A 13,049-nucleotide genomic window follows, 5' to 3' on the forward strand; every position below is an offset into this window, starting at 1 on the left:
TTGCGGTTGGTTTCCACGCGCTGATGACCTTCCCCCTTGCCGAACTGGTGTGCATTTCCCCATTTTCCCCTTTTCCTTCCGCCCTCCGTCTCCCCGAAGCAAGGCTAAGGCTATGAGCAAGTACTCTCAAAATCGTCAAGGAGGAAACAATTTCTCATGCCGCGTGACTGTGTTGATTTTCACCATTTTGGCTATTGGCTGCGCTGCGTGTGCGAACATCTTTCCTGTGTTCAAGAAGGAGAGCAACACTAAGAAGGTAAAGCAGACACTGTGGTACAGCCAGACGACCGTTTCAGGTGGCGTTGGTACCAAGGTTGATGTGAGTGAGAGTTTGTGCGGGCAGTACAAGCTATTTTTTCAGGTATCAGAGGGCGCGGCTGTGGCTGCGGCAGGCATTGGCCTCGTCGTTTTGGGTCTTGCTATCGCCCAGCTCATTCTGGAAGAAAAGAGCTCCCGCTTCACTTGCTGCGCAGCCTCGCTGATTTCCCTTGCGTTCGCTGCTTGCGGAGCATGCGTGGCGCTTATTGTGTATGGGTACATGAGGGGTTACTGCCAGAGCGACGCCGTGCTATCCCCGCAGTACGGTCCCTTTAAGGATCAGGGCTACAAGTTTTCCGAGGCCTTCTACCTCATTTGCGCCGCCTGCGGTCTTTTTCTGCTTTCCAGCTTTTTCCAGTGCTGTGCTTAGAGAAGTAAAGAGCGGCAGCGCCGCACGCGACCCATGGATAGCGCAGGAGGGAAGTGCTGTGTGGCGAACGTATTGTTTGCGCACTGATTTGCCACCTGGTTTTCTTTGGAAGCATACGGAAAAGGAGTGTCCTTATTTTTGTTGCTGTTGCTTTTAGTGGTGTTAGCATCTTCAGTTTTATGTTTTCTTCTCCTCTGAGAATTTTTGCTTTGCGTGTGCTCGGCAATACCTTTGCCGGAATGCCACCATCAGCGTGGCTTGTGTGAGTAGCCATTCGCTGCAATTGTTTGTCGTATGTTATTGCTTTTTGTGCGACGACAAACTGGTGGTTGGTTTAGTGCGAGTGCGCTGCTCTGTTTGCCGTTGTCGCTGCCCACCCCTGTTTGGCGTGCGCACGTGCGTCCCGGTGATTTGTTGCGCGTGTGTATGGTGCCTGTGTGCGGGGAAGTGACGGTCTGCTGCACCAGTTGTGCTGTGCTCAGCGTGCGAGGGGCACGGGCGCACGTAGCTGGTGTGATATTTGCCTCTTTTTGCTCTGTGCGTGTTGTTGTGGGTTGCTTCTGGGGAAGGAAGGGAGATGTCCGACCGTGACGGGGATGACGACCGGCTGAGTCTGAACTTCGGCGAGGAACAGGAGGAGAGCACCCTGCGCAGTGATGACGAACAGAGCGAGGGCGATGGCGCGGACGTTGTCCTGTCCGGGCGGGCGGCGAGTGGCACTGCCGTAAGACGCGACGGCAAGGACCGTGTGACTGCGCCGGTGCTGACAAAATACGAGCGGGCCCGCATCCTTGGCACACGGGCGCTGCAGATCAGCATGAACGCGCCGGTGCTGGTGGCCTTGGAGGGCGAGACGGATCCGCTCATCATCGCCCAAAAGGAGCTTCGCGAGGGTGTCATACCGCTCATCGTACGGCGGGTGCTTCCGGACAACACGTATGAGGACTGGCGAATATGCGAACTGGACATCGACTTTGACCGTCCCGCTGACGAGCGATACACAAACATCTGAAGGGCAAGAGCGTGCTGGAGCGGGTGCTTTTCCCTTGTTGTCCTGTCACGCACAGAGGTGCGCGCTCAGCTGTCAGTGTTTCCACGCGCTGATGACCCTTCCCCCTTGCCGAACTGGTGTGCATTTCCCCATTTTCCCCTTTTCCTTCCGCCCTCCGTCTCCCCGAAGCAAGGCTAAGGCAAGAAGCAAGCTCTCTCAAAATCGTCAAGGAGGAAACATGTGTTCTTTCTGCCGTGTAATCGTGTTGGTTCTCGCCATGCTGGCCACCGCCTGCGCTGTGTGTGCGAACATCTTTCCTGTGTTCAAGAAGGGGAACGACGCTGCGACGGTAAAGCAGACACTGTGGTACAACCAGACGACCGTTTCAGGTGGCGTTGGTACCAAGGTTGATGTGAGTGAGAGTTTGTGCGGGCAGTACAAGCTATTTTTTCAGGTATCAGAGGGCGCGGCTGTGGCTGCGGCAGGAATTGGCCTCGTCGTCGTGTTATTTGTGATTATTCAGATGATTTTTCAGAGAATTTGTTGCTGCTTGGGGTGTGTCACGTCCTTGTTGATTTCCATTGCGTTTGTCGCGTGTGTGGTGTGTCTGGCGCTTATTGTGTATGGGTACATGAGGGGTTACTGCCAGAGCGACGCCGTGTTATCCTCGCAGTACGGTCCCTTTAAGGATCAGGGCTACAAGTTTTCCGAGGCCTTCTACCTCATTTGCGTCGCCTGTGTTTTCTTTTTTGTTTCCAGTTTTTTCCAGTGCTGTGCTTAGAGAAGTAAAAAGAAAAAAAAATACGTTTGTAACAACAAACGTCGGTACCTTTTGGTGCCGATTAATATACGCATATATATTTTCTATTTTTCAGTATTTGAGACCTCAGTGAGGTGTAACCTGTAAATGATGACGTGCGTCAGGAGGAGTTACTTCTTCCTTGCGGTTGTGTTTCCACGCGCTGATGACCTTCCCCCTTGCCGAACTGGTGTGCATTTCCCCATTTTCCCCTTTTCCTTCCGCCCTCCGTCTCCCCGAAGCAAGGCTAAGGCTATGAGCAAGTACTCTCAAAATCGTCAAGGAGGAAACAATTTCTCATGCCGCGTGACTGTGTTGATTTTCACCATTTTGGCTATTGGCTGCGCTGCGTGTGCGAACATCTTTCCTGTGTTCAAGAAGGAGAGCAACACTAAGAAGGTAAAGCAGACACTGTGGTACAGCCAGACGACCGTTTCAGGTGGCGTTGGTACCAAGGTTGATGTGAGTGAGAGTTTGTGCGGGCAGTACAAGCTATTTTTTCAGGTATCAGAGGGCGCGGCTGTGGCTGCGGCAGGCATTGGCCTCGTCGTTTTGGGTCTTGCTATCGCCCAGCTCATTCTGGAAGAAAAGAGCTCCCGCTTCACTTGCTGCGCAGCCTCGCTGATTTCCCTTGCGTTCGCTGCTTGCGGAGCATGCGTGGCGCTTATTGTGTATGGGTACATGAGGGGTTACTGCCAGAGCGACGCCGTGCTATCCCCGCAGTACGGTCCCTTTAAGGATCAGGGCTACAAGTTTTCCGAGGCCTTCTACCTCATTTGCGCCGCCTGCGGTCTTTTTCTGCTTTCCAGCTTTTTCCAGTGCTGTGCTTAGAGAAGTAAAGAGCGGCAGCGCCGCACGCGACCCATGGATAGCGCAGGAGGGAAGTGCTGTGTGGCGAACGTATTGTTTGCGCACTGATTTGCCACCTGGTTTTCTTTGGAAGCATACGGAAAAGGAGTGTCCTTATTTTTGTTGCTGTTGCTTTTAGTGGTGTTAGCATCTTCAGTTTTATGTTTTCTTCTCCTCTGAGAATTTTTGCTTTGCGTGTGCTCGGCAATACCTTTGCCGGAATGCCACCATCAGCGTGGCTTGTGTGAGTAGCCATTCGCTGCAATTGTTTGTCGTATGTTATTGCTTTTTGTGCGACGACAAACTGGTGGTTGGTTTAGTGCGAGTGCGCTGCTCTGTTTGCCGTTGTCGCTGCCCACCCCTGTTTGGCGTGCGCACGTGCGTCCCGGTGATTTGTTGCGCGTGTGTATGGTGCCTGTGTGCGGGGAAGTGACGGTCTGCTGCACCAGTTGTGCTGTGCTCAGCGTGCGAGGGGCACGGGCGCACGTAGCTGGTGTGATATTTGCCTCTTTTTGCTCTGTGCGTGTTGTTGTGGGTTGCTTCTGGGGAAGGAAGGGAGATGTCCGACCGTGACGGGGATGACGACCGGCTGAGTCTGAACTTCGGCGAGGAACAGGAGGAGAGCACCCTGCGCAGTGATGACGAACAGAGCGAGGGCGATGGCGCGGACGTTGTCCTGTCCGGGCGGGCGGCGAGTGGCACTGCCGTAAGACGCGACGGCAAGGACCGTGTGACTGCGCCGGTGCTGACAAAATACGAGCGGGCCCGCATCCTTGGCACACGGGCGCTGCAGATCAGCATGAACGCGCCGGTGCTGGTGGCCTTGGAGGGCGAGACGGATCCGCTCATCATCGCCCAAAAGGAGCTTCGCGAGGGTGTCATACCGCTCATCGTACGGCGGGTGCTTCCGGACAACACGTATGAGGACTGGCGAATATGCGAACTGGACATCGACTTTGACCGTCCCGCTGACGAGCGATACACAAACATCTGAAGGGCAAGAGCGTGCTGGAGCGGGTGCTTTTCCCTTGTTGTCCTGTCACGCACAGAGGTGCGCGCTCAGCTGTCAGTGTTTCCACGCGCTGATGACCCTTCCCCCTTGCCGAACTGGTGTGCATTTCCCCATTTTCCCCTTTTCCTTCCGCCCTCCGTCTCCCCGAAGCAAGGCTAAGGCAAGAAGCAAGCTCTCTCAAAATCGTCAAGGAGGAAACATGTGTTCTTTCTGCCGTGTAATCGTGTTGGTTCTCGCCATGCTGGCCACCGCCTGCGCTGTGTGTGCGAACATCTTTCCTGTGTTCAAGAAGGGGAACGACGCTGCGACGGTAAAGCAGACACTGTGGTACAACCAGACGACCGTTTCAGGTGGCGTTGGTACCAAGGTTGATGTGAGTGAGAGTTTGTGCGGGCAGTACAAGCTATTTTTTCAGGTATCAGAGGGCGCGGCTGTGGCTGCGGCAGGAATTGGCCTCGTCGTCGTGTTATTTGTGATTATTCAGATGATTTTTCAGAGAATTTGTTGCTGCTTGGGGTGTGTCACGTCCTTGTTGATTTCCATTGCGTTTGTCGCGTGTGTGGTGTGTCTGGCGCTTATTGTGTATGGGTACATGAGGGGTTACTGCCAGAGCGACGCCGTGTTATCCTCGCAGTACGGTCCCTTTAAGGATCAGGGCTACAAGTTTTCCGAGGCCTTCTACCTCATTTGCGCCGCCTGTGTTTTCTTTTTTGTTTCCAGTTTTTTCCAGTGCTGTGCTTAGAGAAGTAAAAAGAAAAAAAAATACGTTTGTAACAACAAACGTCGGTATCTTTTGGTGCCGATTAATATACGCATATATATTTTCTATTTTTCAGTATTTGAGACCTCAGTGAGGTGTAACCTGTAAATGATGACGTGCGTCAGGAGGAGTTACTTCTTCCTTGCGGTTGTGTTTCCACGCGCTGATGACCTTCCCCCTTGCCGAACTGGTGTGCATTTCCCCATTTTCCCCTTTTCCTTCCGCCCTCCGTCTTCCCGAAGCAAGGCTAAGGCAAGAAACAAGCTCTCTCACTATCTCCAGTAAGGGATAATGTATTCTCGCTGCCGTGTAATCGTGTTGATTCTCACGGTGCTGGCCATTGTGTGCGTCTTTTTTTCTCATATCTTTCCTGTGTTAATTAAGAAGAACGAATTTCTTAAAACGGTGTATACACTGTGGTACGCGCAATCGACTTTGCCGGATGGCAGCAGTATCAGACGTGCTGTTGCTGGAAGCTCTTGCGGTCAGTACAGGACTTTTTTTCAAGCGGCTGAGGCTTTCTCTGTTCTTTCAATTGGTATTGGCCTCGTCATTGCGGTGTTTTGCTTTTTTCAGTTTCTTTGCGTGAAAGTACGTTTTTTTTTTTGGTTTATTTGGTGCTTGATGTTTCTTGCGTTTCTTTTCTGTGGAGTGTGTGTGGCGGTTATTGTGTATGGGTACATGAAGGGTTTTTGCCAGGGTGGCGGCCCGATCTCTCTTAAGTTCGCACCTTTTAAGGATCAGGGCTTCGATTTTGGGGTTTCTTTCTATTTCATTTGCATTGCCTGTGGTCTTTTTCTTCTTTCCAGTTTTTTTGAGTGCTTTGCATAAGACATCTCTAGGAATTTTAGTGCGGAGGTCTGTGTTATGCTGTCGAATGTGTTTTTTTTTTTTTCTTATTTTCGTTGAAGAATTGCGAATAATAGTGGTTTGTTGTGCGGTGTAAGAAGAACGTTTTTTTTTTTTTTTTTGGTTAATTATTCGCTTTGGTGTTTTCCATGTAGTTTTGGGTTGAATTATGTATCCGCAGATGGTTTCTTCATTTTTTTTTTTCTTATTTATCCGTCTTGCTATTGTGCTTTTTGTGCCACCTGCATGGACCTGTTGTTATTGTTTTGTTATTGCGCGTCCCTGTTGGATTTTGTTGTGGCGTTGCAGATTTTGCCAGGTTTCTCTTTTTTTGCTGTTTGCTGGATGCTCATTTTTTGTGTTGCATCCCATTTTTTTTCCTTTTTTTTTTTGGCGTGCCGCTGGGGATTTCCCCGCAGGCTTGCAGGGTCGTGTGCGGCGAAAGGGACGGGCTGCGGTGGCGGCGGGGAGGAGAGAGTGGGCGGGGCCGTGGAAGAAACGTGCGCCGCCGGTGCGATGTCTCTTCGAGACGACATTGAGGTCCTGACGGCGGCCCTCCATCGTTTCTCCCGATTGCAGGACTGCGGCAGCAGCAGCGATGCAAGAGGAAAGGACGTGGGACGACACCCGGACCGCGACGTCGCACTTGCACCTCAATTATCGGATGTTGACATCTCTGCCATCTCTGTGACCGCGGAGGGTGATGAACACGATGATGACATCTTATCTGCGGTGACGCAACAGGCACACACGGTGCTGCTTCGAAGCCGGAAGTCTTTTGACGACAATTCTGCAGTGCCTCCCAGCAGCAACACGACGGCATTGCCCTGCGGCGATGGGTCGGGTTCAAATAGACAGCGCGGCAGAGGGACGGGGTTTGCGCGTGTCCTCGTGCCACAGGAAAAGGCGATGTTGAAGGACTCTTGCACGGTAGTGTGGGAATCGAACGGTACTTGCCCTGAGAGTTTGTCGGTGGCGGCTGAGGAATCCGCCCGGCGATCTGGCATTGTATTGAACGCCACAGCCACCTCTGGGAACAGCACCGCGTGTCAAGATGAGCCAAAACATAGTCTGCGCCAGATGGAGGAGGCATACAAGCTCATTTTGAGGAAGCTACTGGCAGAGATAAGGCGACTGGATGCCCATACTGCGGCTCTATCCGCACAGTGTGAGGGTGAACGAGAGAACTTGAAGCGTGTGCAGCGTAACCACGAAAAAGAGCTTGTGGACAGTAACGCTTTAATCGGTGCACTAAGGCAGCAACTTGTAGGCATGTGCTCAGGTTGCGAGGGCGCATCGGCCGGTGGCGCACGCGTCAGCAGCGGCAGTGAATGGACGCTGGGAAATTACGGTACCCGGTACAGCCCAACTGTTTTGAACAGGTGGTCTACAAAAGGGAGTCGAAGTGGAAGTGGCGCTGGAACCACGAATGGTTTGCACCCGCACGATCGGCCTGTCGTTTCCAGTGAGTTATGTGGGATGAGCTCCTCTTTCACGGCGGAAACATTCTCTGGGCAACTGCCGCAACGAACATCTGAGGAAATTGATAGAGGAGGGAGTGGTGCTAGCCCAATGCGTCAGAGGGTCAGTGGCAATGATGTCACCTCGACGCGCCCACATTCTCTTACGGGGTTTCTGCAGCAGAGACTTTCTTCTTCGGGGACCGCTCGAGTGTCGGAGGAGGTAGCGACACAGACAAGCAACCCCACGATGCCCGCAACAGCAGCGACAGACTCTGGGCGATTGGTTGGCATCTCGGAGAATATGCCTGGGTGGAATTCGGCGTCTCCATTGGGGGACGTTGGCAGGAGCAACAGAGGCGATGCTGATCACCCGGTGCGATGCACCACATCGGAACCCACAGTGTGTCGCTTCCACGAGAACGACGGGAAGCGGGGTTTGCGTGTATTTACGGAGGCCAACCGGCGCGAAAAGCAACGAAATAGAAGGGGGAGGAGAGCGCCCGCAACTCATGCATCCCCAAGAAATCGTAGTCGTGTTTGGTGTTCGGACGAGGGGTTTCGTCAGCCGCCACGCGGTTGTAGTTTGTGTTGTCGTGAACACCGTGGCGCTGCAGCTCGTGCTGTGACTGCTGCAGGAAACTGCGGAATGAGCACTGCGGCTGGTGCGAAGGTTGACTGCGGCACAAAGGGGACGCGCTCTGCGAGTCGACTCTGCCCCCCGGTTCTCGCAAAGACACGACGAAATAATCGGAAGGAAGAAAAACACGAAACCCGTGAGATGCTGCGCGGGATAATAGATAAGAACACGGCGCTGGAGGGCCGTTTACAGATATTTCAGGAAAGGCTGGACGAACAAGAGATGGGGCTGCGAGACGTGATCGCTTTGCTCCGTGATTTCATGTTGACTCCCGCGGTGGAATCGCGGAAGTTTTGCCAGACCGCAGGTCCCCCTTAGCTTTTTTTTTGTGTGTGTTTTGGGAAGCTTTTTCTGCAGCCACCACACGTCTTTATGACGATAGAGAGAGGGAAAGTATGTGCGTGTGTGTGTGTGCCTGTGTGGAGGAAAGGAAAGGAGGGGGATGAGGAAACGAAGCTGACAATACCGTTAATTATTGCCCGTTTGATTGCCATTTGCATTTTAAGTTTAAATGCCTCACGAACGGGAAACAGTGATCGGTTGTGTTCAGATGAAAGCATAGAGGGAGGTGATGCCCCAAGCAAGAAGAGCACCGCGGCAGACCTGTGCATGGGGGTTGAATGCGGAGCAAACATGTGGTGCTTTTTTTGGCAGGTGTTAGATGCCGCACCTAAAAAGGGCTCGGGCTCACTTTTATGCCCTACAGATTGCCGGCCACGCACAAACGAAAAAAACAAAAAAAACAAAACGAAAAGTGTTTGCTCTGTTTTTGGTATTGTTGTTTTTCCATGCTGCCTCTTCCACATGGTGACGATTGTAAAGGGGGAGGGGAGTGCTCCGGAATATTGCAAGCGAAGGCCGGAAGCTGGAAAACATTTTAACATGTGTGGATGTGTGGAGGAGGAGGGCATCGGCAGTGCAGTCGGATAACAGCGCCGAGAATTACAACGCTTTGCGGAGTTAGCGAGTAACAAAGGCGCGAGTTTGGAACGCACTTGTCGATGCGCCACCAGCAGCGCCATGAAGCGGCCGCAATGATTCACCTGTTGATGACTTGCGTGCGAGTGGATGGGGGAGTAATTCCGAGGGCTGAAATTGTGGTTTTGGAGTGGCGGTCCTGTTGTTCTTTTGCAAGCTCTGTGGCTCTACGTCCCTTGCTGTGCGCAGCGATGCACTGGGGCTGGAGCCATCAATACCACCCGGCTCGGTGACAATTGGTCTATTCTTGCGCGATCTTGTAAGGGCTGAGCAGCCGACAACTCGTCATGGTCAGCGGGGATGTGTTTGCGTGTGCGTGGTGTGGGTAGCCGGAAAATCGATTTTTGGAATTCTTTCTCCCCACTTTTTTTTTTTTTTTTTTATTGTTTTCTTCTGGCGGTGGTGATGGGAGGGAGGGCGGAATAGCTGCCAGCGAGGCGAGTGCGAAGGGTGTAGGCAAAGTCATCAACAACAGAAATAACATAAAAACAACAGCAAAACAGAAAAAAAAGGAAAAAAGGAAAAAAAAAGGAGAGAGAGAGAGAGAGAGCATGCTTCGAAGACTGGGTGCGAATGCCGACAAGCTGGCGAGGCCGGTGAACAAGAATGCCGTGACGGTGTCCCGCCGCCACCTGGAGCCCATGAGCACATGGTATTTGGCCTCATGGACCATGGTGTGGTACTACGCCTTTTTCTTCTGGATGCCAATGGTGTGGACGGACCTGATGGTGCCGTCGTTCGTGTACAACAAACTTCCTGTCATTCATTTTCTACAGGAAAAGCGGGCAGAGCAGAAGCTGCGCCGTGTGCTTGATGAAACCTGCACGGAATGGACCGAAGAACTTGATCAGGCGCATATCACTGAGGCAATCACGCGATCATTCAATTTGTGAGACTGAAATAGTGAATAAATTGTGATCCTTTCTTTTGTTTTTTTTCGTTTTTCTTGTCATGATTGCTTTTGTCGGAGCGGATAAGAAAATTTGGTCGCACCTTTTGCGAATGGGGTGTTGATGGTGAAGGAATGAGTTTTAGCCACATATATATATCTAAATATATATTTACCTGGCTGTTTGTGTTTTGGTAGGGAATATGAAGTTTCTCGATATAAATGACGGTAGCTGCGGCAAAAGGGGTGGGTGGATGGAGGAGGGAAATTCATTAAGATCCCACGGCTGTGTTTTTACGTGCTGTTTTTTTTTTGTTCTCCCACTCAGCGCTGCATTTTTTCCCATCCTTTTTTTTTTAGTATTTTTTATTTTCTGGATAGCACGCTGCTGTTTTGCGTGAGGGGGAAATTTTTGCCCTTCTCTTTTTGTGTGCGTGGGGGAAAAATTGCATTGGGGAGGAGGAGGGTAGGCAATGAGCACACCTGCGGCATTCCTGTCGTCCCCTGCGTCCCTTCGCAGTCGCTGTGAGGAGATTCTGTGCGACCTCGTGGAAACACAGCAGGGGCTTGGGAGGGAATGGAAAAACGTCCAGCCATGCGTCCTACGCGCGTCGCAGCTGCTCTTGCAGCAGGCGCAGCAACAAGACGAGCGTTTGGAAAAGCTGGAGGATAAAATGAATCAGGTTCTGAGCGCCCTGGAGGTCATTGCGAACGACTGCCGGCTGAAGGAACAACGCTACCATATGGACCGTGGGACCACGGAGACGGCGCTGCAGGAGCTCCAGCACTCTAGCCAGCAGCTTCACGATGCTCTGGAGATGGAGCGCCGCGCAAACCAACAGTTTCACGAGGGGGTTCTGTACCCCGGTTTGGCGGATCTACAGCAACAGATTGATCGCATTTCGTCGGGTGTCCACCCATCTGTGCCCCCGTCGCAGCCACCACCACCACCACCACCACCTTTGCCGGCCGCAGTCGTTGAAGGTAAAATTGATATTGACCCCAAGAGCGGCGTTGAGGACTCCGCATTGAAGGAGATGGTTCGGGAAGTGAGACTTCTGCGCAATCAGTGGCAGCAGTTCCTGCAACAGTCGCGGTCCGCCATGCCAGTCTCGCGGCAGCTCGTCGAGAAGGGACCTCGCATGGATGTTACTACTCGGGCAAAAAGCGGAGGAGCTCTGCTCTCTATGATGTATCCGGGTGTGGACTGCAGTGTGGCGCGGTGGCATTGGCGCGGGGGTCACGTGTCATCGCCGATGCTCTCCCCAGATAGCCCTATCCCGTGGAGCACGTTGCATGTGCGCAAGACAACAACAGGGGAATGGCTGTCAGTTGGCGCAACCCCCGACGGCACGACTGTTCATTCCGAACTCAGCAAGGGGGCAGGGCTCCCATTTCTGTGGCGCCCGCAGCGTCCCTCTGTCATTGAGCTCATAAAAGGCGGCATCTATCGCGTGACGGTCTGTCTGCTAAGCAGTTGCAGTTGTCTTAGTAGTGCGAAGAGTCCCGGAGGAGGACGGCACGTTGTCACCTCCGCCCTGCCGTCTGTATCGCTTAGGGTCAATCAAAAGACCGTTTTCAGCTTTTTCTCCGGTGGGTCCACCCGGTACACGGTGCAGCGGGCAGCGGACACCAGTCGCCGAACTGCTTCTGCTCGCCCTACCAGTAATAACCGAACTGCCACGTCTTGCCAGGCGTGTGCATTTCCTCGTCGCTTGTGTGAGTGCGGTGAATCAGTCATATGCACAACATCGAACTTCGTGGATTTTCTTCGCCTGCCAGCGGGGCTGTGTGTCTCTGTTCACTGCCACGACTCACCTGACACGAACGCGACGCATGAGGCACTTTTGGAGGTGGAGCTGGTAGCCGGTTAACGAGATTCAAAAAACCTACTCACAATTTTTGACTCCCTGGCCGTTGAAGGGAACTGTTTGCGTGCATTTGCGTCGTATTTACTGCCTACACGATCTTCCCTTTTTTTCCACACAACGGCAACAGCAAGAAGCGAACGATAGAAAAAACAAACAAACAAACAACGATTCCCCGCTCTCCGCAGAAACGACAAGGAGACATGAAAAAACACGAAGTGGGGGTGGGAGGGTAATGTCATTGCTGTGATGGCGGCAAATCCGCGAATGTTTCTTTGTGTATGTCTATTTCCTTCTCTCTCTCTCTCTCTCGCTCTTTTTCCTTACACACACATACATATATATATATATATATATATATATTCTTTTTTTCCGCATTGCTTTTCTGTTCTTTCACGCTCTCCGCGTCATGGAACGTGAACTTCTGCCTGTCCCAGGGAAAACAGTAGGAAAAACAACAACTTAAGATACGATCCTTCTCACAGGGATAGAAATAGCACAAAATTCGATTACATTTAGCTGAAATGGGCCAGTCCAATTCATGGGCACTCGCCAGCGATACCATTAAGGGGGAACAGTACCGCGCCTACCACGCGGCTCGCCAGAATATCGTGCATCGTGCCTTTCAGAAATGTGTCGCACCTTCAAGCACGGAGGTAAGCGATTTTAACCTCACCAAGGATGAGCAGACTTGTGTGGAGGAGTTTGCGCTCCTTTACGCCGCATTTGCCAAGAATGGCTTTGCTCAGTTGAGTCAACTGTATGAGCAGCATCAGCGGGAAATGTATGAAAAGGCGCGGTTGGAAATGATGGCGCAGCAGGCACGAAAAGAATTGAAGCACTAAAAGCCGTTTTTTCTTTTCTTTTATTGTGTGTGTGTGTGTGTGTGTGTGCGTGGATGCCAGGCGAAAGTTACGACGGAACGTGCAATTGAGAGAAAAAAACAAAAACAAAACAAGGACGAGAGGTGGGCATCCTGAAGTGTGGTGGGGGGAATTTGTCACAGATAATAATCGGCTAACGCCGGGGCATTCTGCTCAGGATCCACTCTCAATTACACACTAAACCCGCTTAAGGAAATATACATAAATATCCTTCCATTGCAGTAAACAGGTAACGATTTCTGCTGTTTTTTTTTCTGTATTTTATTTTTGTATTGTTCTTTTTTCTTTTATTTTGTTTTTTGCGCTTGCGTGTGTGTCTTCATCTTTTCTTTCTCGTACCCGACGCCTGCGTCTTTGCCCGCTAGACTCATATAGAAGTGAG

The 13,049-nt window shown here is 51.9% G+C and overlaps 11 protein-coding genes across 11 annotated transcripts, besides 11 other annotated features; all 11 read left to right on the forward strand.

Moving 5' to 3' along the window:
* Window positions 1–4,846: a sequence feature (areas not merged during assembly with more than two copies in the genome that could not be assigned to a particular haplotype).
* On the forward strand, window positions 113–688 carry Tc00.1047053507485.10 (uncharacterized protein; the record flags this gene model as incomplete). The annotated part of the gene is made up of 1 exon (XM_807284.1): window positions 113–688. The coding sequence occupies one exon, from the start codon at window positions 113–115 to the stop codon at window positions 686–688; it is 576 nt and encodes a 191-aa protein (XP_812377.1).
* Tc00.1047053507485.15 (DNA-directed RNA polymerase subunit, putative) lies at window positions 1,266–1,700 on the forward strand (the record flags this gene model as incomplete). Its single annotated transcript, XM_807301.1, has 1 exon — window positions 1,266–1,700. One exon carries the CDS (start codon window positions 1,266–1,268, stop codon window positions 1,698–1,700), a length of 435 nt encoding a protein of 144 aa, XP_812394.1.
* Tc00.1047053507485.20 (uncharacterized protein) lies at window positions 1,918–2,460 on the forward strand (the record flags this gene model as incomplete). The annotated part of the gene is made up of 1 exon (XM_807285.1): window positions 1,918–2,460. One exon carries the CDS (start codon window positions 1,918–1,920, stop codon window positions 2,458–2,460), a length of 543 nt encoding a protein of 180 aa, XP_812378.1.
* Window positions 2,734–3,309, forward strand: Tc00.1047053507485.30 (uncharacterized protein; the record flags this gene model as incomplete). The annotated part of the gene is made up of 1 exon (XM_807286.1): window positions 2,734–3,309. One exon carries the CDS (start codon window positions 2,734–2,736, stop codon window positions 3,307–3,309), a length of 576 nt encoding a protein of 191 aa, XP_812379.1.
* Window positions 3,887–4,321, forward strand: Tc00.1047053507485.34 (DNA-directed RNA polymerase subunit, putative; the record flags this gene model as incomplete). Its single annotated transcript, XM_807299.1, has 1 exon — window positions 3,887–4,321. One exon carries the CDS (start codon window positions 3,887–3,889, stop codon window positions 4,319–4,321), a length of 435 nt encoding a protein of 144 aa, XP_812392.1.
* On the forward strand, window positions 4,539–5,081 carry Tc00.1047053507485.40 (uncharacterized protein; the record flags this gene model as incomplete). The annotated part of the gene is made up of 1 exon (XM_807287.1): window positions 4,539–5,081. The coding sequence occupies one exon, from the start codon at window positions 4,539–4,541 to the stop codon at window positions 5,079–5,081; it is 543 nt and encodes a 180-aa protein (XP_812380.1).
* Window positions 4,847–5,779: a sequence feature (haploid, Esmeraldo-like haplotype).
* On the forward strand, window positions 5,391–5,930 carry Tc00.1047053507485.45 (uncharacterized protein; the record flags this gene model as incomplete). The annotated part of the gene is made up of 1 exon (XM_807300.1): window positions 5,391–5,930. One exon carries the CDS (start codon window positions 5,391–5,393, stop codon window positions 5,928–5,930), a length of 540 nt encoding a protein of 179 aa, XP_812393.1.
* Window positions 5,780–5,843: a sequence feature (haploid, non-Esmeraldo-like haplotype).
* Window positions 5,844–13,049: part of a sequence feature (heterozygous, Esmeraldo-like haplotype) that runs on past the window's edge.
* Tc00.1047053507485.50 (uncharacterized protein) lies at window positions 6,465–8,366 on the forward strand (the record flags this gene model as incomplete). Its single annotated transcript, XM_807288.1, has 1 exon — window positions 6,465–8,366. One exon carries the CDS (start codon window positions 6,465–6,467, stop codon window positions 8,364–8,366), a length of 1,902 nt encoding a protein of 633 aa, XP_812381.1.
* Window positions 9,391–9,411: a sequence feature (AT_rich).
* Window positions 9,494–9,575: a sequence feature (A-rich).
* Tc00.1047053507485.60 (uncharacterized protein) lies at window positions 9,578–9,919 on the forward strand (the record flags this gene model as incomplete). The annotated part of the gene is made up of 1 exon (XM_807289.1): window positions 9,578–9,919. The coding sequence occupies one exon, from the start codon at window positions 9,578–9,580 to the stop codon at window positions 9,917–9,919; it is 342 nt and encodes a 113-aa protein (XP_812382.1).
* Window positions 10,389–11,789, forward strand: Tc00.1047053507485.70 (uncharacterized protein; the record flags this gene model as incomplete). The annotated part of the gene is made up of 1 exon (XM_807290.1): window positions 10,389–11,789. The coding sequence occupies one exon, from the start codon at window positions 10,389–10,391 to the stop codon at window positions 11,787–11,789; it is 1,401 nt and encodes a 466-aa protein (XP_812383.1).
* Window positions 10,854–10,876: a microsatellite.
* Window positions 12,068–12,105: a sequence feature (CT-rich).
* Window positions 12,117–12,146: a microsatellite.
* Window positions 12,308–12,628, forward strand: Tc00.1047053507485.80 (uncharacterized protein; the record flags this gene model as incomplete). Its single annotated transcript, XM_807291.1, has 1 exon — window positions 12,308–12,628. One exon carries the CDS (start codon window positions 12,308–12,310, stop codon window positions 12,626–12,628), a length of 321 nt encoding a protein of 106 aa, XP_812384.1.
* Window positions 12,653–12,680: a microsatellite.
* Window positions 12,913–12,968: a sequence feature (T-rich).

The sequence above is a fragment of the Trypanosoma cruzi genome (genome assembly GCF_000209065.1).
Source record: "Trypanosoma cruzi strain CL Brener chromosome Unknown tcruzi_1047053507485, whole genome shotgun sequence".
Classification (NCBI taxonomy): Eukaryota; Euglenozoa; class Kinetoplastea; order Trypanosomatida; family Trypanosomatidae; genus Trypanosoma; species Trypanosoma cruzi.